General features: G+C 44.6%; 1 protein-coding gene across 2 annotated transcripts in view; it reads right to left on the reverse strand.

Annotated features, from left to right (window-relative positions):
* Positions 1-318: 318 nt before the first annotated feature.
* The window catches only part of cnih3 (cornichon family AMPA receptor auxiliary protein 3), a 58,491-nt gene continuing 37,246 nt past the window's right edge, over positions 319-21,563 (reverse strand). The window contains exons 3-6 of one of the 2 annotated variants that reach the window (XM_060855519.1): positions 20,585-20,632; positions 5,369-5,481; positions 1,520-1,663; positions 319-855 (exon numbers count right to left, since the gene is read on the reverse strand). In XM_060855519.1, the coding sequence (XP_060711502.1) occupies positions 828-855; positions 1,520-1,663; positions 5,369-5,481; positions 20,585-20,632 (333 nt within the window). In that variant the 3' untranslated portion in view covers positions 319-827. The remainder of the gene's footprint in view (positions 856-1,519; positions 1,664-5,368; positions 5,482-20,584; positions 20,633-21,563) is intronic. The other variant, XM_060855527.1, reaches the window with a different exon arrangement.

The following is a 21,563-nucleotide window of genomic DNA, read 5'->3' on the forward strand; positions in this document are numbered from 1 at the left end:
CTTATAACAACCTATTCTGTTTGGATAACAATGATGTCATCAACCAAATTCTTTTAAACAGAAATATACATCAAACATTTTCCAATTGATTGAAGGCTAGGTCCCTGGAGCTGTGAACTCCATCATGTAAGGGATCATTCTCACTGTAAGAGAAATCCCCAATGCCTGGAGGGGGTTATGATAGAAAGATTACCCCACCCCCACCCTGCTGTAAGGAGAGATCTTCCTCACTGTAAAGAGTCCAATGAAGATATCTCATTCAACTGATCCTGAACAAAGATCCCCCTGACAGTAATAGGTTGCTGTGAATACGTCTGCATCACTGTAAGGTTCACGGAGAGATCGCCCTTATTCTAAGAGAACCTGATGGAGGGATATTGCTTACTTTAGGGGCTTCTGAAGGAGGAGGATCCTATATAAAGGGATCTTGATGGTGAGATCTCCTTGACTGTAAATGGTCCAGCTGGAGAGATCTCCTTTACTTAGAAGGGGACTGATGGAGACACCTCTGTACGCAACTAGATAAATAAAACAATTATACAGACATCACAGCTGGTTTCAGAGTTGTAAACTTTAAGACTGTACATCCATGAACAAGGCAGACATGTTGAGTGAGGCAGAAATCAACTCCCTTCCGTACTTTCCCTTCATCCTCCATGGCTGTTGAGATCGTAAAGGACTCACTCTTCCCTGCTGCTTCATTGTTTCAAAGGGAATATGGTAAACGATGGTTCAAGGTTAGAATTCAATAACTCGGATGCAACAGTCTCTCTCTGCCCCTGCTTTTTGCTGGATTTGATTTGCACTCTGCCTCTGAGTCCTCCTGATTAGATGCTGACCAATGTATCGATCATACTGCAGGAGGAAACAGAAATTCCACAGGCTGAAACTTAGTTTAATGGTCAGATTTACATTGAATTACATATAATTTTACAGACCAGAGAAAGAAATTACACGTGACTAGAGTGCTGTTTATAACCTAGCCTTCTATAACAGTCTACTCCCTCCTCCCTCGTGTATCTTTCTAACTTCACCTTGAGTGCCATTTACAAGTCACACGATTCCCAATCTCAATGAATAGCATTTGGCTCCTGACCTCACTGCAGTTCTGGATCAAACCTTGACAAAAGAGCTGAATTCCAGAGGTGGTGAGAGTCACAGCCCGTGATATGACTGAGTGTCACATCCTCGTCAATAGGAATCATAAGGAAAACTCATTGCCAGCTGGAGACCATTCTAACACACACGAAGATGGTTGTGGCTGTTGGAGGTCAGTCATTTCAGTTTCAGGACATCTCTGTAGGGATTGCTGAGGGTAGAGTTCTAGGCCCAACCATCTTCAGCTGTGTTATCAATGACCTTCCAAAAATCCAAAATTTATTGGAAACATGTGGGGTAATTTCTAATCTCCTCTCATCCATAACTAGCTCATTCCAGGAACCTGGGCCTCACCCCCTCTAGTAGTCCCAAAGTTTAGCTCCTTTCAGTCAATGTGTGGTTCACTGAAATGCTTCCTTACCAATATAGGTAGTAGAAAAATGACATCAGGTAGAAGGACATCTTGCACCAAGCTTCCTTCTGGCAGTAGTTGAGTGTCTCATCATTCATCACTGTCACAGGATCGTACATTAACTCATTACTGTCTGTGGGGTTGTGAAAATATCTGCAATACACAAAGGGCACAGCCACCTGCTGGGATTTATCTCCTTGCAATTCCCACTCCATACCCTTCCCTGTCTCCAACCTCTTTCCTCCCTAACACCCAACTCATTGGTCACTCCCACACTTTCTTTGGCTCAGCAGTCAATTGAAATGGTACTGAGTCTGTAATAAGGGAAATGGGAGGAGATTAAATGAATAGGATGAAATTCCTGGTGATGGGGATGAAAAGCTGGAATTCCCAGAATCCCTCTATCCACAGCCATGACCCCCAGGAAACCTAACCCTGGGATCGCCCTTCACTATTTCTCTTCTGACAATCTCCGTCTCCCTGCAATTTTTCTCCTGGTGGTTTCTCTCTCCTTGCAGTCTCTCTCCTCCCTCCCTCCCTCTCCTCCCTCCCTCCCTGCAGTCTATATCTCGGTGGTCTCTCTCTTTCTCTTTCGTCCTCCCCCCTCTCTGCAGTACCTCTCCAGATGACCCCTCTCTCTCTCCCTGCAGTGTCTCTCCGATGATCTCCCTCTCCCTGCATGATTTGGAGGTGCCAGTGTTGGACTGGGATGTACAAAGTTCAAAATCACACAACAGCAGGTTATAATCCAACAGGTTTATTTGGAGTTCTAGCTTTCAGAGCCCTGCTTCTTTGTCAGTTGGTTGTGAAATATAAGATTGTAGGACACATAATTTATAGCAAAAGTTTACAGTGTGATGTAACTGAAATTATATATGGAAAAGACCTGGATTGTTTGTTAAGTCTCTCATCTTTTCAAATGAACAAGTTGGTTTCAATTCTTTCATATGTAAATTCCAGAACTTTCTTAAAGTTACATTCTCAAGTGATCTTTAACAATAGGTGCTATGTTGGTCCAGATAATGCATTGAAGATGTGAGGTGCCCTGTGTGAGACTATCTGTGCCCCAATGTTCAGACTGATTCTAAAAAAAAGGGGTTTACAGAATCTTACATAGATTATCAGTTTTTGAGCAAAATAAAATGTAATTCTGCAAGTACAAATTCACCCCACAAACCTATATAAGTTTATGTGCATGTGGGTGTGTGTGAGTGTCTGTGAGAGAGTGTGTGTATATGTAGGAGTGTGAGTGTAAAGGGATATATGTCTGTGAGAGGGTGCTTGTGAGAGTGTGGGAGTATATGTGTGACCGTATGAGAGAGGGTCTGCGTGAGTGTATGGGTCTGTAGGAGTGTTTGTGTGTGTGTCTGCCTGTGAGTGTCTGTCTGTCTATCTAATGACTGTGTGTGTGGGTGTGTGTATGCAATGCAGTGTAGTGGGGTCACCTGTAGTGTGACATGAACCCAATGTCCTGGTTGAGGCCATCCCCATGGGTACCAAACTTGGCTATCATCCTCTGCTTGGCCACTTTGCGTTGTTGCCTGTCCCAATGTCCGCCTCGGAGGATGGTCACCGGAAGGTCTGAGGTTGAATGTCCCGGACTGTTAAAGTGTTCTCCAACTGGGAGGGAACACTCCTGTCTGTTGATTGTTGTGTGGCCAATTCATCTGTTGTCATGGCGTCTGCTTGGTCTCACCAATGTACCATGCCTCAGGGCATCCTTCCCTGCAGCGTATGAGATAGACAACATTAGCCGAGTCACATGAGTACCTGCCACGTACATGATGGGTGGTGTCCCCACGTGTAATGGTGGTATCCATGTCCACACTCTGCAGTGTCTACCATGACTCGGTTGTATGAAGTTGTCCAGAATGCCAAGTAGTTTGCTGCAAACAATGATCAGTTTGAGGTTTGGCGGTTGTTTAAAAGTGAGAAGTGGAGGTGTGGGGAAGGTCTTGGCGAGGTGCTCATCCTCATTGATAATGTGCTGCAGGCTGCAAAGAACATGGCGTAATCTTTCTGCTCCTGGGAAGTACTGGACAATGAAGGGTACCCTGTCAGTTGCAGCACGTGTCTGTCTCCTGAGGAGGTCATTACGGTTCCTTGCTATGGCACATCAGTAAACTGGCGGTCAATGAGTTGAGAATTGTACCCTGAACAGTGGGGCACAGACAGCCTCACACAGGACACCTCACACCTTCAATGCATTATCTGGACCAATGTGGCACCTATTGTCAAAATTCACTTGAGAATGTAGCTTTAAGAAAGTTCTGGAATTTACAAATGAGAGAATTGAAACCAACATGCCCATTGTAAAAGATGAGAGACTTAACAAACAATCCAGGTCTTTTTCAATATATAGTTTCAATTACATTCAATTACATACTTCTGCTATAAAGTCTGTGCCTACAATCTTATACTCCACAACCACCTGATGAAGGAGCAGCGCTCCAAAAGCTAGTGCTTCCACATAAACCTGTTGGACTATAACCTGGTGTGATGAGATTTTTAACTTTGTCTCTCCCTGCAGTCTCCGTCCTGATGGCTTCTCTCTTTCTCTCTCTCTCTCTCTCTCTCTCTTCCCTCTCCTGCAGTCTATCTCAGTGATCTCTCTCCCTGCAGTGTCTCTCTGATGATCACTCTCTCTCTCTCTCTTTCTCTTTTTGCAGTCTCTCTTGAGATCTCTAACTTTTTTACAGTACAAATGAGGATCCTACAACAACCCCTGGGGACTCTCGTACAAACCTTCCTCCAGCTCGGTATTTTCATTAATCATTAATCTCTGCTTCCTATCACTCAACCAAATTCATATCTATGTTGCTACTTTTCCATATTATTCCATGACAGATCACTTTCTTCACAGTCAGTTAGATCATCATTAATCCATGCCAGGACAGTATTCCCCAGCCTCCTGTGGGGGTCTTTATAAAAAGCCTTCTGAAAATCCAAGTATGCTGCGTCATTGACTCTCCTTTATCAATCTTGTTATGACAGCTTCAAAAAACCCCATCAAGTTCATCAAACACAATTTCCATTCACAAACTTCTCTCTTACCCCAAGATTTCTCTTTTTCCCAAGATCCTGTTCTCTCCCAACGATCTCTCTCCCCAAGAACTCTCCCTATATGGTCTCTCTCTCTCTCTCTCTCTCTCTCTCTCTCCAGGTAATTTCTCTCCTGGTCCAACCTGGTTGGCTGACAATTGGGAAATGGAGTTCTCCTGTTGACTTTTTTTTAGGAAATAAATAAGTTCTCTCAAAGAGAAACAGTGTCTGTGAGAAGGACAGCATTTGTTGCACATCCTGAATTACTCTTGAGAAGCCAATGACAAGCTAACTTTCTAACCACAGCAGTTCATCCCCATAATAAAGATCCCTGCTATGTTGGTGAATCAATCAAAAGTATTTTTTCATTCATTCATCGGATGAGGGTGTCACTGGCTAGACCAGCATTTATTGCCCATCTCTAATTACCCCACAGGGCAATTAAGAGTCAACCACATTGCTGTGGGTCTGGAATCACATTTTGGCTTGACCAGGTAAGGAGATCAGACGAAGGACTTTTGCCCGAAATGTTAATTCTTCTGTTCCTCAGATGTTGTGCTTTCCCACCACCACACTCTTGACTCTGATCTCCAGCATCTGCAGTGCCCGGTGAGGATAGCAGTTTCCTTCCCTAAAGACCAATGAGTTTTCTTTCCTGACAAATCAATTGCTTCATGATCATCATTAAATCTTTAAATCCAAATTTTTATTGAATTCAAAATCAATGGCAGGACTTAAACCCGATCATTACCTCTGTCTCTGGATTAACAATCTAGTGATATTACAACTAGGCCATCACCTTCCCTTCTGACTCACCTCCAAAGATTATAGAAGAGCAGAGGGATATTGAGACCAAGTGTCAGCCATTCTTGTGCACACAGGAACATGATACAGAACAATCCATGGATGGAATATTCTGGAAGCACCAACTACATCAGGGTGGAAAAGGAATGTTAACACAAAATGTGACAATAATGTGACAAACCAACTAAAATCAACACATTCAAACAGTAACCAGCAGGGAAGAAATAATTAGAATAAAAGATAAATTCACTTTTTATCGTCAATACAATAAAGAGATGCCTCACATAGAAATATTTGTATCACTTCCCACACAAATGTGGCATCATTCTGTTATGAATTGGAGGTTCTGAGACTAGATGTAATCCAATCTCTTTACTTACTTTTTTCTTTTCAGGTCACATGGGCATTTGTTAGAACTAAAGTTTTGTCAGGAAATTCAATGACACCATTAGAGAACATTGTCTGACTAATATACAAAGGCAGGAATTGACCATCCTGTGCCTTCAGCCTGCTCCGTCATTGAATACTATCATGGCTGATCGGGTTACTCTACAGTCCTGCATATCACTGAAAATCTTTTCCCTACTTCCTCATCAAAAATCTTTCCACCTCTACCTTAAAAGTATTCAAAGGCTCAGCTTTCATTGCATTTTGAGGAAGAGTGGTTCAAAAGCTCAATGTTTTAAATGGGCAACATTTTTTTAACTGACCCCTAGTTCTAGATTCTCCCACAAGAGTAAGTATCCTTTCCACCTACCTTCTCAAGACCCCTCCAGATCTTATATGTTTGAATCCAATCATTGCGCTTCGGTGTGGACTTGTTGGGCTGAAGGGCTTGTTTCCACACTGGAAGTAATCTAATCTAATCTAAAATATTTCTCACCTTTCTGAACTCCAAGTGAATACAAGTCTAATCTGCCCAACGTTTCCTCACAAACAACCACTTTCTGAATATTCATCAAGAAAACCTTTTGCGAACTGCTTCCAATGCCTTTTACATTTTGTGTAAATAAGGTAACCAATCCTGTGTACAGTACTCCAAGTGTGGTCTCACCAATGTCCTAAATAACTGGAGCAAATTTTCCCGACTAACATTCTACTCACAATCAAAGACAACATTCCAGTAGATTTATTTGCTGTATGTGCATTCTAACCTTTTCCGTGGCATTTAGGAGGATGCCCAGATCCTTCTTCATCTCAGAGCTCTGCAATCTCTCACCATTTAAATAAAATGTTTCTTTATTATCATTCCCGCCAAAATGGACAATTTCACATTTTCCATGTTATACCGTTTGCCTCATTGCCCATGCATCTGGCTTCAACAGCCATGTTCCCCAGACTCACTGACCACGCCTCCCAGACTCACTGACCACGCCTCCCAGACTCACTGACCACGCCCCATAGACTCACTGACCACGCCTTCCAGACTCACTGACCACGCCCCATAGACTCACTGACCACGCCTCCCAGACTCACTGACCACACCCCCAGAAACAATGACCACATTCCCCAGACTCATTGATTATCCCAGACTCACTGACCACGCCCCTGCCCACTGACCATACCCCCAGACTCACTGACCATGCCCCATAGACTCACTGACCACGCCCCTGCCCACTGACCATACCCCCAGGCTCACTGACCACGTCCATATGGGCCCCAGCTATGCCTGTCTCTGTTGGTGATACAGAACAGCTGAAAATGTGTTGCTGGTCAAAGCACAGCAGGCCAGGCAGCATCTCAGGAATAGAGAATTCGACGTTTCGAGCATAAGCCCTTCATCAGGAATGGATGATACAGAACAGTCCATCTTACGTAGTTACACTGGCATGCTCCCCACCTCATCCTCCACTACATTGATGACTGAATCAGCGCCACCTCGTGCTCCCGCGAGGGGGTTAAGCAGTTCATCAACTTCACCAACACATTCCACCCCAACCTTAAATTCACCTGGACCATCTCTGACACCCCCCTCCCCTTCCTGGACCTCTCCATATCCATTAATGACTTAATTTATTATCATTCCCACCAAAATGGACAATTTCACATTTTCCATGTTATACTGTTTGCCTCATTGCCCAAGCACCTGGCTTCAACAGCCATGTTCCCCAGACTCACTGACCACACCTCCCAGACTCACTGACCACGCCCCCCAGACTCACTGACCACACCCCCCAGACTCACTGACCACACACCCCAGACTCACTGACCACACCTCCCAGACTCACTGACCACACCTCCCAGACTTGGGAGACACTGACAATTTTTACAAACCCACCGACTCCCACAGCTACCTGGATTACACCTCTTCCCACCCGACCTCCTGCAAAAATGCCATCCTGTATTCCCAATTCCTCCTTCTCTGCCGTATCTGCTCCCAGGAGGACCAGTTCCACCACAGAACACACCAGATGGCCTCCTTCTTTAGAGATCGCAATTTCTCTTCTCACGTGGTTGAAAATGCCCTCCAACACATCTCATCCACATCCCGCACCTCTGCCCTCAAACCCCACCCCTCTAACTGTCACAAGGACAGAACCCCCCGGTGCTCACCTTCCACCCGACCAACCTTCGCATAAACCAAATCATCCGCCGACATTTCCGCCACCTCCAAAAAGACCCCACCACCAGGGATATATTTCCCTCCCCACCCCTTTCCGTTTCCACAAAGACCGTTCCCTCCGTGACTACCTGGTCAGGTCCATGCCCCCCAACAATCCACTCTCCCCTCCTGGCACCTTCCCCTGTCACCGCAGGAACTCTAAAACCTGTGCCCACACCTCCTCCCTCACCTCCATCCAAGGCCCCAAAGGAGCCTTCCACATCCATCAAAGTTTCACCTTCACATCCACCAATGTCATTTATTGTATCCGTTGCTCCTGATGCGGTCTCCTCTACATTGGGGAGACTAGATGCTTCCTCGCACAGCGCATCAGGGAATATCTCTGAGACACCCACACCATTCAACCCCACCACTCTGTGGCCCAACATTTCAACTCCCCCTCCCACTCTGCCAAGGGCATGGAGGTCCTGGGCCTCCTCCACCGCTGCTCCCTCACCACCCGACGCCTGGAGGAAGAACGCCTCATCTTCCACCTCGGTACACTTCAACCCCAGGGCATCATTATGGAATTCAACAGTTTCCTCATTTTCCCTCCCCCCACCTTACCACAGTTCTAAACTTCCAGCTCACCACTGCCCTCATGACCTGTCCTACCTGCCTATCTCCCTTCCCACCTATCCACTCCACCCTCCCCTCTGACTTATCACCTTCATCCTCATCCCCATTCACCTATTGTACTCTTTGCTACCTTCCCCCACTCTCCCCTCTGACCTATCACCTCCATCCCCACCCCCATGCACCTATTGTACTCTTTGCTCCCTTCCCCCACCCTCCTCTCTGACCTATTACCTCCATCCCCACCCCCATTCACCTATTGTACTCTTTGCTACCTTCCCCCACCCTCCCCTCTGACCTATCACCTCCATCCCCACCCCCATTCACCTATTGTACTCTTTGCTACCTTCCCCCACCCTTCCCTCTGACCTATCATCTCCATCCCCACCCCCATTCACCTATTGTACTCTTTGCTACCTTCCCCCAACCTCCTCTCTGACCTATCATCTCCATCCCCACCCCCATTCACCTATTGTACTCTTTGCTAACTTCTCCCCAGCCCCACCCCACCCCACTCCATTTATCTTTCTGCCCTGTAGGCTTCCTACCTCTATTCCTGATGAAGGACTTTTGCCCGAAACATTGATTTTCCTGCTCCACGGATGCTGCCTGACCTGCGCTGCTTTTCCAGCACCACTCTGATCTAAACTGTGATCCAAAATAATCCTTTTAATAATTTATCTCAATGCTGATCCAAGCTTCTACCTCCAGCATGTTAAAGCTAGCAGCTTGGAGATTTACTGGAACGAGAAAGAAGTAAAGGTAACGTCTCTACATTATTGGATTGTGAGAGAGAACCAGAGCTCCTAGCAGAAACCCATGTAAACACGATGAGAATGAATAAACTCCACGCTTACACTCACCCAGGTCCCTGGCACTGTGAGACAGCACTGTTAATCACTGAGGCATTTGCAAATGCAATTATTAATTTTCTTTTGCATATGTTATTAACTTCAATACTGGTTTATATAATCTTGTTAAAAAGCATCCTAAATATTGAACAAATACGAGCCAAACAGCTTTCTTCTTCATTAGAGTACAGTAAGTACCAATTCTTCTGTTAGAAAAAGCAAATAAACATCTCTTCCCCGCAGTCTGTTGCTCAGCCAATTCTCAGCCCTTCTGTTGAAAGTCACACTCAATGCTAAGTCACAACACAATGCATCAATTTATGTGTTCTGAAATTTAAAAAAAGTTAGCTCAGTCCCAGTTAGAGATAAAAGATGTTCATCTGGTTTCCTTTATGACCTAACCTCAGCTGCTATCAAACAGACAGCAATCTCTCAGCAGTCCTGTCAAAATCTGAAGAAGCCACTGAGTTAAAGGCTATTAGGGGTGGGAAACAAATACTGCTCTTGCAAGGAACACTCACAACTTATCAAAGAATTTTTTAAAAGCAGGCATTTGGAGAGTGAACCCCAGGTGACAAATACCCCTTTGCTTCCAGATGGACCCTGAATCTCATGACCATAAATCAATTCAGATGAACTAAATTCAGGAGATTCATTTGAAGAATAATAAGAAATGTAATACTTTGTCTCAATCTTGATGTTCATGACAAGACCTGAATTATGGTTCTGACAGTCTGAGAGTATCTCTCTAAAGCTCCCTGTGTTTGTAGACAATATGCAGTTGACTTCAACTGTTTTATATGTAAACTGATAATAGAACACAGAACATAGAACATTACAGCGCAGTACAGACCCTTTGGCCCTCGATGTTGCGTTGACCTGTGAAACCAATCTGAAGCTCATCTAACCTCCACTGTTCTATTTTCATCTATATGTTTATCCAATGTTCATTTAAATGCCCTTAAAGTTGGCGAGTTTACTACTGTTGCAGTCAGTGCATTCTACACCCCTAACTATCTCTGACTAAAGAAATTATCTCTGACATCTGTCTGATATCTATCACCCCTCAGTTTAAAGCTATGTCCCCTTGTGCTAACCATCACCATCTGAGGGAAAAGGCTCTCACTGTCCACCCTATCTCAGCCCCTGATTATCTTATATGTCTCAATGAAGTCACCTCTCAACCTTTTCTCTAACAAAAACAGCCTCAAGTCCCTCAGCCTTTCCTGATAAGATCTTCCCTCCATTCCAGGCAACATCCTAGTAAATCTCCTCTGAACTCTTTCTAAAGCTTCTACATCCTTCCTATAATACGGTGACCAGAACTGTACACAATACTCCAAGTGCGGCCGTACCAGAGTTTTGTATAACTGCAGCATGACCTCGTGGCTCCGAAACTCAATCCCTCTATCAATAAAAGCTAACACACTGTATGCCTTCTTAACAACCCTATCAACCTGGGAGGCAACTTTTAGGTATCTAGACACTGAGATCTCTCTGCTCATCTATACTACCAAGAACCTTACCATTAGCCCGGTACTCTTTATTCCTGTTGCTCCTTCCAAATTGAATCACTTCACATTTTTCTGCATTAATCTTCATTTGCCACCTCTCAGCCCAGCTCTGCAGTTTATCTATGTCCCTCTGTAACTTGCAATATCCTTCAACACTATCCATTACTCCACCGACCTTAGTGAATCCGCAGATTTGCTAACCCATCCTTCTCTATCCTCATCCAGGTCATTTATAAAAATGACAAACAGCAGTGGCCCCAAAACAGATCCTTGCAGCACACCACTAGTAACTAAACTCCAGGATGAACATTTCCCATCAACCACCACCCTCTGTCTTTTTTCAGCTCACCAATGTCTGGTCCAAACCACTAAATCACCCTCAATCCCATGCCTCTGTATTTTGTGCAATAGCCTACCATGAGGAACCTTATCAAATGCCTGACTGAAATCCATCAACTGCTTTATCCTCATCCACCTGTTTGGTCACCTTCTCAAAGAACTCAATAAGGTTTGTGAGGCACGACTTGCCTTTCACAAAACCGTGTTGACTATCCCCAATCGATTTATTCCTTTCTGAATGATTATAAATCCTGTCTCTTATAACCTTTTCCAACATCCTAGCCACAACTGAAATAAGGCTCACTGGTCTATAATTACCAGAGTTGTCTCTACTCCCCTTCCTGAATAAGGGAACAACATTTGCTATCCTCCAGTCTTCGGGCACTATTCCTGTAGACAATGACAACATAAAGATCAAAACCAAAGGTTCAGCAATCTCCTCCCTGGCTTCACAGAGAATCTGAGGATAAATCCCATCCAGCCCAGGGGACTTAGCTATTTTCTCACTTTCCAGAATTGCTAACACCTCCTCCTTGTGAACATCAATCCCATCTAGTCTAGTAGCCTGTATCTCAGTATGCTCCTCAACATTCTCTTTTGACTTTGATAATGATCTTGCGGAAACCTTTAGACATAAAGTTGAGGCCTGATCAGATTATATCCCAAACAGAAGTCTATAATGATTAAATAAAATAGAGCGAACATTTCCTCTACTACCTTAGGTGCACTGTCCTCAAAAGAATAACTTCTGGGAATCGAGTTCTTTTCCACAATTATTTGGATTTATTGATGTCCTACTTGCATTTTTCCAATAGTCCTACACAGTGTACTAACGCTCAATGGAATAATTCTTCAAAAGTTGATATGGAAATCAAAGATTACATGTCTAACTACGCTACATCTTTATGAAGTCTTGACCATGTATATAGTTGTTTATCAATGCCTGCGTGTTCCGTATTCCTATGTGTTCTACCATAAGAATTTCATGTCTTACTTGTAATAGATACCCCCATATACTATGTGAGCCGTACCACTATTTGATGAACATTTGCCTGTCTACTCTGTATTACAAACCAGCCATCCAAACCCCTGAGCCCAAATGCAGTTCTTGTACTTCAATTATGTCAGCCAATGTAGCATTCGCAAGCAATTACCCCCTAATTTAATGGTTAACATAATTAACATGACATTTGGAAGTTCTCTAAAGACTGTCAGAGACAATTCTGCCATCAGTAGGAAATCATTTGCAATTTCCAGGACCATTTCATATTTGCAGTAATGAATCTGGTGCTTTCTCAGTTACTAATGCCACAACCCAAATCCTCGTTGTCTCTATTTCAAAATAATCCCAACCAAGGATCCACAATCTCCTATCACAAACACTTGGAAAGTGCATTGATGCCCCAATCCTAGGATCATCACAAAAGTTATTGATTTAATCAAAGTATGTAAAGTCGCCAATCTACCTGTCTAATAGTCTCAGAAATCACTGACAGTCTTTCGGTGCATCCATGACCTTCTGTCCTCCAATCTCCTTCTTTCCAGATTCTCAGTGCTTTGCCAGGGATCCAGGGCATATACACATTAAAACATTTAATTTTACAGTCACTGGTCAATGACAACAGCATCCAGCAAATGGTGGAGGAAAATTACTGCCTGTCTCCAGACCAAGTTATTTGCTGTCAGGATAGAAACGGAACCTCCTTCTTCTTGTCTGGAAAATATCTACTACTGTATTGTTCAAACAAACAAGCTGCCCAGGATGCAATCAAAGAGATATTGTCAGGCTGATGATCTCTCACATCCACAATTGGTCACAACTGCATAAGGCAATCAGCAATCTGTTACTGGTCAAAACTCACGGAACACACACTCAGTAACTTGCACCTTGTCTCTCCTCCCCAATGACTTGCAAAGCAAGGCTGCAATGAAATCTCAAAAACTTCCAGTATGATGCTTTTAAAATTGCAACAATTACAACCCCGGTTGTGGATTTAAAACAATTCTTCCCTCATATTAGACCACAATCAAAAACAACAAAAAATTTTAAAAGTCACAGTCTTTAAACCCTCCACACTGAACCCATCAAATGTTCCCAGGACATGTACCTTACAGTGTTAGATAGAGAGTAAAGTTCCTTCTACTCTCTAAAATGGAAAGGTAGGCTTTTACTACAATAAGGAGAAAGTGAGGACTGCAGATGCTGGGGATCAAAGTCGAGAGTGTAGCGCTGGAAAAGCACAGCCGGTCAGGCAGCATCCGAGGAGCAGGAGAATCGACATTTCGGGCTTAAGCCCTTCATCAGGAATGAGGCTTGTGGGCCAGGGGGCTGAGAGATAAATGGGACAGGGTGGGGCTGGGAGAAATGCGATAAGTAGATGAAGGTGGGGGAGAAGGTGATAGGTTGGAGAGGTAGCTGGAGTTGATAGGTGGGAAGACAATGGGCAGGTCAAGGGAATGGTGCCAAGTTGGAGGCTTGGAACAGGGATATGGTGGGGGGAGGGGAAATGAGGAAACTGGTGAAATCCAGATTAATTCCCTTTGGTTACAGGGTCCCAGGGCTGAAGATGAGGTGTTCTTCCTCCAGTCATTGGATGGTAAGGGTTTGTCGATGCAGAAGGCCCAGGACCTGCATGTCCTTGGCGGAGTGGGAGGGCGAGTTGAAGTGTTCTAGCCACGGAGTGGTGGGGTTGGTGAGTGTGGGTGTTCCAGAGGTATTCTCTGAAATGATCCACAAATAGGTGTCCTGTCTCCCTGATGTGGAGGAGACCACATCGGGTGCAACAGATACAGTAGATAACATTTGTGGAGATGTAGGTAAATTTCTGTCAGATGCGGAAGGGTCCTTTGGGGCCTTAGGTGGAGGTGAAGGGAGTGGTGTGAGTGCAGGTTTGCACTTACTGCGGTGGCAAGGGAAGGTGCCAAGAGTGGGGTGAGGGTTGGTGGGGGTGCCTGGATCTGACAAAGGAGTTGCAGAGGGAATGGTCTCTCCAGAACACAGACAGGGGTGGGGAGGGAAATATATCCCTAGTGGTGGGGTCTGTTTGTAGGTGGAAGAAGTGGCAGAGGATGATGCGATGTATGCAGAGGTTGGTGGGGTGGAGGTGAGGACGGCGGGGGGGGCGGGTTCTGACCTTGTTGCGATTGGAGAGGTGGGGTTCAAAGGCAGAGGAGCTGGAAGTGGAGGAGATGCACTGGAGGGCATCATTGACCACATGGAACGTGAAATTGCGGTCTTTGAAGAAGGAGGCTATCTGGGATTTTCTACGGTGGACTTGGTCAGCCTGGGAACAGAGGCAGTGGAGGTGGAGAAATTGGGAATAAGGGATGGCATTTTTACAGGAAGCAGAGTAGGAGGAGGTGTAGTCCAGGTAGCTGTGGGAGTCAGTGGGCTTGTAGTCAGATGTCCGTGGTTAGTCGGTCACTGGAAATGGAGATGGAGAGGTCCAGGAAAGGGAGGGAGGTCGCCGAGATGGTCCAGGTGAATTTGAGGTCAGGGTGAAAGATGTTAGTGAAGTTGATGAACTGTTCAACCTCCTCGTGGGAGCACATGCTGGCCCTATACCGTCATCGATGTAGCAGAGGAAAAGGTGAGAGGTACCAGTATAGCTGCGGAAGATGGATTGTTCCACATGAAGCAGGCATCAAACACTCTACAGTGTGGCATGACATTAGTTACAGAGGAAAGCTCCATCTAGTCTTTTTTTTAAAACTGAAAGTAAATCTGCCTTTACACCATCCCCATGAAACACCTCCAGGAAAGGTAAAGCACAGGGTTAGTTACAGAGTAAAGCTCCCTCTATTTTTAGTTAAAATTGAAGATAATGTTCCCTCTGCACTATCCCCATCAACACTCCAAGGTTCAGCAAGGGGTCAGCTATAGAGTCACCTTCGGAAAGAGTCAGTTCTGGACCTGGGAGGAACAGCTTCTCTTCAAACAGCGCAGAGTGATGACACAGCAAAGCAGTAAGCTGATTGGTTGGTGAGTAATTTACATTAGGGGCAATGTTTAAATGGCTGAAGCTAAAACAAACGTTATTGATTGGAATAAATATTATTACCTGTATCTAGATTTGTTTTAGTCTAAGGCGCTAATTGTAAATTTAAGACACGTCAGGAGAGTATATCCGAGCAGAACATACTGCTTGTCACATGTGAGGACACCTGGATGCTGCCAGTCTCCTGGATGACCACGTGTGCAGGAAGTGCTCCCAGCTGGAGAAGCTGGAACGCTGGGTCTCGGAGAGTGAGCAATAGTTGGAGACACTGTGGCACATCCATGAGACTAACAGTTACGTGGATAGCACATTTCAAGAGATGGTCACATTGCAGCCCAAGGGATTAGAGGAAAGAAGGGAATGGGTGACTGTTATGAAGTTGCATACGGGTACTGTACCTTTAAGGGAGCTGAAACTTCTGGCTGGCACAGAGTGTGCTGAGCAATTTAAAAAGGTAACGTTTGGTTCTAAGACAAGTAGCTACAGCTGCGTTGCCATGGTACACAACAAATTCAAATTCAACCAATCAGTTTAAATTATGCCCCAGATACTAAAATCCAATTGAATTTGAATTTTACTGTTTTGCATTGCATCAAACCAATGAGCCGGTCCGAAGTTTTGGGGTATATAAAGTGAGGAATGTTGAACAGCTGGGGAGAACAGCAAAGAGCAGCCAAGCACCAACTGACAACCAGCAGACTAGCTCTCTGAAAGGTACCTGTCCATGAGAAAGTTGTGCAGCAGAAGACCCAAGATGATCTTGTGGAATCTACAGAGGATGTTCGATATCCAAACATGACAACCGGTTTTGAAAATTTATCTGCCGTAAATTTAAGAGGGAATTTATCGGACCAGTATTGTGGAGTGGGAGGTAAAAACATGTTTAAGAGAAAGGAGTTGTAAACAGCTGTTATTTAATTTCTCTTTTGGACTTAAAGAATAAAATTGTTAAAATGTTTTCTTTAAATAGTGATATTGGGGATAGTTCTTTGTCACTTATACTTTAACAGATTATGAGGCGAGGTGAACTTCTCTGTCTGGTTTAAATTAGCAGAAGGATTTCCCTGATATTGTATCAGTGTCCACCAGGCAGGTAGTGCAGGAGTTCCCTGAGATCCCTCTCACTAACTTTTGGAAGCTGATAAGGGTGCTGGTACTTTGGAAAAGCGCAGAGAGAGCCACAAGCAGCTTGCACAGTCAGGGGAGCCAACAGGATACTCAGGATAGTATTTGGTGACTAGTTGGTGTTTGTGTATCCTGGTGACTATTTTCTGCCTCTGTGTCCGATGTAGTGTTTGTTATGTAACTTTACACCAAAAGACATGATCCACGATCATTGGTATCCTTCCATACAGATGAAGAAGGATACCACTTTGACTGGGGCAATACATCCATCCCAGGACAGGCTAAACAGAGACACGCATGGGAATTCCTAGAGGCCTGGCATTCGAACCGGAACTCCATCAATAAACACATCTATTTGGACCCCATTTACTGACCTCTTAGAAAAAGAACTGCAAATGATGTCACCCACCTTAACAGACCAAGATACATCATTAGAAAGCAGGACAGAACACCAGCGCTTCACTGGGGGCTCACTGATGTTACCTAGCATGGTGACGAAACGTCTGAGAACAAACCTGCCAGCGCAATGAGCAAACTTGCAACCTAAAACACAACAGTGTGTTTGCTCCTTTGTGTTTTCCATCCATATGATTTGACGTTCCTTTCAAGATATCGTCCCCACTCAGTGCAATAATTGATTGCTTGATCAATATTGCAAACCTCACTGTCCTCATCTCCATTTCACACTATCTCATCTGAATACCCTATAACGAGGATTGTTGAGCTGCTAATCCTGCCACATTTTTAGGCAAGTCTTTGTCATAGCTTTGATATCATATTTCCACTTGTCTATCTGTGCCTTCAGTACGTGTGATTTATTCCTGGCTCCGTGTATTAAGATTTTTTCCATTTAGCTTCTTTTTTTATCTATCCTATGTTTTGTTTGCCTTCCAGACTCACTTACTTGCATCTTAACTTTTAATCCACATCAGCTTCTGTTCCCACTGAATGACCTTACAGAGTTCCCCTACCAATCTAGTTTAAATCCACCCCAAAAGCATTCACAATCTACCTCATCTGGTTACTGATCCCACTCACAGAATCATAGAGTTATACAGACCATTTAGTCCAACTCATCCACACCAACCAGAGATCCCAATTTGTCTCAATCCCATTTTGCCAGCACTTGGCCCATATCCCTCTAAACCCTTGCTATTCACATACCCATCCAGATGCCTCTTAAATGTTGTAAATGAATGCACCTTCACCACTTCCTCTAGCAGCTCATTCCATATACGTACCATCCTTTGAATGAAAAGGTTAGCCCCAGGTCGCTTTTAAAGCTTTCCCCTCTTATGTTAAACCTGTGCTCTCTAGTTTTGGGCTCCCCTACCCTGGGAAAAAGACCTTGGCTATTCACCCTTTCCGTGACCCTCATGATTTTATAAACCATTATAAAGTCACACCCCAGCCTCTGATGGTCCAGGGAAAAAAGTCCCAGCCTATTCAGACTCTCCCTATAGCTCAAACCTTCCAGTCTTGGCAACATTCATGTAAATCTTTTCTGCACCCTCTCAAGTTTAACAACATCCTTCGTGTAGAGGTGTGGGAAAAGATCTGCCACCCTGCCTAACCATAGCAGGCCCACACAGAACATAGGAGAGCAAACTTGGCCAAACTATACCAGAAACACCCAGAATGCCTCAGTAGTGACCAAGCAGGCTGACAAGTGAAACCAGTCCGCATGCAGACAAGGGAATACATTTCCCAAAATACACTAACACTACCAGATCAACACAGCTGTACCAAAGCCCTGAGGGCAGTCTCATAACACAGCAATACCAAAGCCACACAAAGGACAGGGCAAATGGAGAGACACCACCAAGGACCTCACTCCCAGGACAGGAACAATGGAAGCTCCTTACTGTTTCAAAAGAGACATTCTCACCTACCTGCAGAGAGAGCTGGAATCTCCTGATCCCATTGATACTGTCAGGATGTTACAATCCTATCGACAATCAGGTCATTCTTCCCATAAATGTTTTTCAATTATCATCATTGTAACTGGATTACTCAATTCCAAATACATTGTATCTTTCCCTTTTTTAATTAACCTCATTGTGCAAGATTCCTATAAAACCTGGTTTTGTCCCCAACTTGAGGAAGAGAATTCTCAGCTATCTGGACAGACTGTCTGTGCTGTTTCACATATCGCCGTACTAATAAACTGTGAAATAACAATTTCACTTCGAACTATGTTTTGTGATCTCTAATTTATTGGGCTAATTTCTCCAACAAGAAGGGTGACCACAATTGTATGTAATATTCTAAAAGTGGCCTCATCAACATCCTGTACGGCTGGAACATGACGTCACTTCTATACTCAGTGCTCTGACCAATGAAGTCAAGCATGCCAAATGCCTTCCTCACCATCCTGTCCACTTGTGACTCCACTTTCACTCCTGTTCAGATGTAATACATTAAACTTGTACAGGTCCCATAACATTCCCCTCCCCAGAAACAGTTCCAATGCCGCAGGAATCTAAAGACCACCCACATGCACCAACTCTCCAGCTACACATTCACCTGCTCTATCCTTCTGTGTGGCACTGGGAGTAATCTGGAGATTCCTCCCTTTAAAGTTCTGCTTTTCAATTTCTGACTGAACTCCATAAAATCTGCTTGCGGGACTTCATTTCTATTTCTTCCTGTGTCATTTGTCCCAATATGTTCTATAACCTCTGGCTTTTCACCTTCAGAACACCCCACAACCACTCTGCGATATCCTTGAGTCTGACACCTGGGTGGCATTGCACCATTCTGGAATAACAACAATGGCTGCCGAAATGTACATGCCTACTCTTCCCACTAACACATCCCCTCCCACTACAGCCCTGCCATTCTTCTTCCTCCCTCACTGAGCAGTTGGCCCTTGGTTCTGACTGGCCTCCAAAGAGCAACCATCACTCTGAACTGTTTTCTAAGGGCAAAAAATGGCTTGCAGGTGTGATGCAGGTTATGGAGATTCCCTCGCTACCTACTGGGTCCCCTTCTCCAGCAAGAGATCACACATTCCCTCTCTGTCTGGATATCCTTATTGTATGGGTGACCACATTCTGAAACATCCCATCCACAAGCCTCTTGGCATTATGAGTTTCCCCAGTTGCTGATCAAGCTCCAAAGCTCAGAACCCGAATTGTTCTGTGGATATCCAGTTGGCCATGCACGTCTGGGATCTCCCACATAGTGCAGGATCTGCAAATCACAGGCCTAAACTCTCCTGAGATGTTGCACTTTGGTTTTGTTGAAGTGGTTCCACTGCTTGTCTCTCTACTCTGCCTGTCCGCACTCATGTACATTTCTCCTTTGAAATGCTCCTGAGTCCCTCACAAGGTAGGTGTGGAGAGGATGGTTCCCTTTATGAGAGATTCTAGAAATAAGGGTTGCTATTTAAAAATCAGGGGTCTGCCATTTAAAACATGATTTTGTGTTTAATTGACAGAAGGCTGTGAGTCTTTGGAACGCTCTTCCTGAAAAGGCAGTGGAAACAGAGTCACTGAATAGTTTTAAGGCAGCGGTGGATCGATTCTGGGTGAGTAAAGAAGTGAAAGGTCATCAGGGATAGGCATGAAATGGCAGAGCAGGGTCAAGGGGCTGAATCGTCTGTTTCCACTCCATCGCCATGTGTTCTTTTGTTTGATGAGTTAGTTATGTTTCTCTCTCCACAGAGACTCCTAGATCTGCTGAGTACATGCAACATTCGTTATAACATTGGTACTCTGATGTGGAAATAGTTTGATGCACCTGTAACCCTTTGCATTGTTAAAGGAAAGAATGAATGAAATATTTGCATTTATATAGTGCCATTCATGATCTCTGAGCCAATGTTTTACCTTTTGAAGTGCAGTCACTTCTGTGAGAATAAAAATATTACCACATTGCTCATGATTTCTGCATTCTCTGTTGGCCGTCAGGTCACAATCGAGTCAATGAGTGTGGCGCTGAAAAAGCACAGTAGGTCAGGCAGCATCCGAGGAGCAGGAGGTTTGACGTTTCACTCCTGATGAAGGGGTTATGCCCAAAACGCAACTCTCCTGCTCCTTGGATGTTGCCTGACCTGCTGTGCTTTTCCACCACCACACTTATCGATTCTGATCCACAGCATCTGCAGTCCTCACTTTCTCCCATCAGGTTACATTATTCGGTCACAAGTCAAAGATCTTTTACTGACCAACATTGAGCAGGGAACCCATAAATATCACATTCTTCACTGATTTACTTACCCTCCGCAGCAAGTAGCAGATCCGTTCAATATTCCTCAGCCTCTCTCGCTAAAGGTAAGGAATAAAGAATAAAATTGAGGCAAAATCACTGACAAACAAGGTAGTCAATATTAAGGACAGACTAAGGACTGAAGGGTCAGTGACTGAGGGACCCTAGAAACTGAGAGGATATCTGAGACTGAGCAACACTAAGAGACTGAGAGAGCAAGGTTCTAGGGGATCTCCAGGAACTGAAGATCATGAGGAACTGAAAGGACTATAAAGACTGAGACAATATGGGCTGAGAGGACCGAGACCTGAGGTAGAGAGATAGGGGCCTACAGACTCCAGGAGCTAAAGGAACTGGCTGAGGGAAACTAGGATCTGAAGGGATGTTGGAGACTGTGGAAACAGGGAGTTTCTTGGGCTAAGGCACAGGACCTGAGGGAAAGGAATTAAGGACAAAAGAATGACCAATAGGAATAAAGCCACACCAGGGAATTATGCTGGAGGAGCAGAGATTATGACACATCAAGGACTGGGGCTGAGACACATGTTCTGATGGACAGGGATTGAGGAACAGGGAAGAAGCAAAACTGGAGACAGAGGGACAGGGACTGCGTGTAAGGTTCAGGGATTCAGTCTCAGGTACAGAAAAAGTGGAACACCTGGCAAGGAAATGGACTAAAGAGCAGAGACTGGCAGACAGGGATTGAGGGACTTGGACTGAGGAATAGGGATTTAGAGACAAGGACTAAAGGAGAAAGACTGAGGGACACTGATTGACTGACTCAGGGACATGTACGAGAGACCCTGAGTGAGGAAATAAAGGACACCAGGGAAGAAGGACATTTGAATGAGGGACTGAGGAACAGGAACGAAGGACACTGAGTGAGGGTCTGAGGGACACCAGGGTCTGAGGATCAGGGATGAAGGACACTGAGTGAGGGTCTGAGGGACACCAGGGTCTGAGGATCAGGGATGAAGGACACTGAGTGAG

Source organism: Hemiscyllium ocellatum, chromosome 3 (genome assembly GCF_020745735.1).
Source record: "Hemiscyllium ocellatum isolate sHemOce1 chromosome 3, sHemOce1.pat.X.cur, whole genome shotgun sequence".
Taxonomy (NCBI): Eukaryota; Metazoa; Chordata; class Chondrichthyes; order Orectolobiformes; family Hemiscylliidae; genus Hemiscyllium; species Hemiscyllium ocellatum.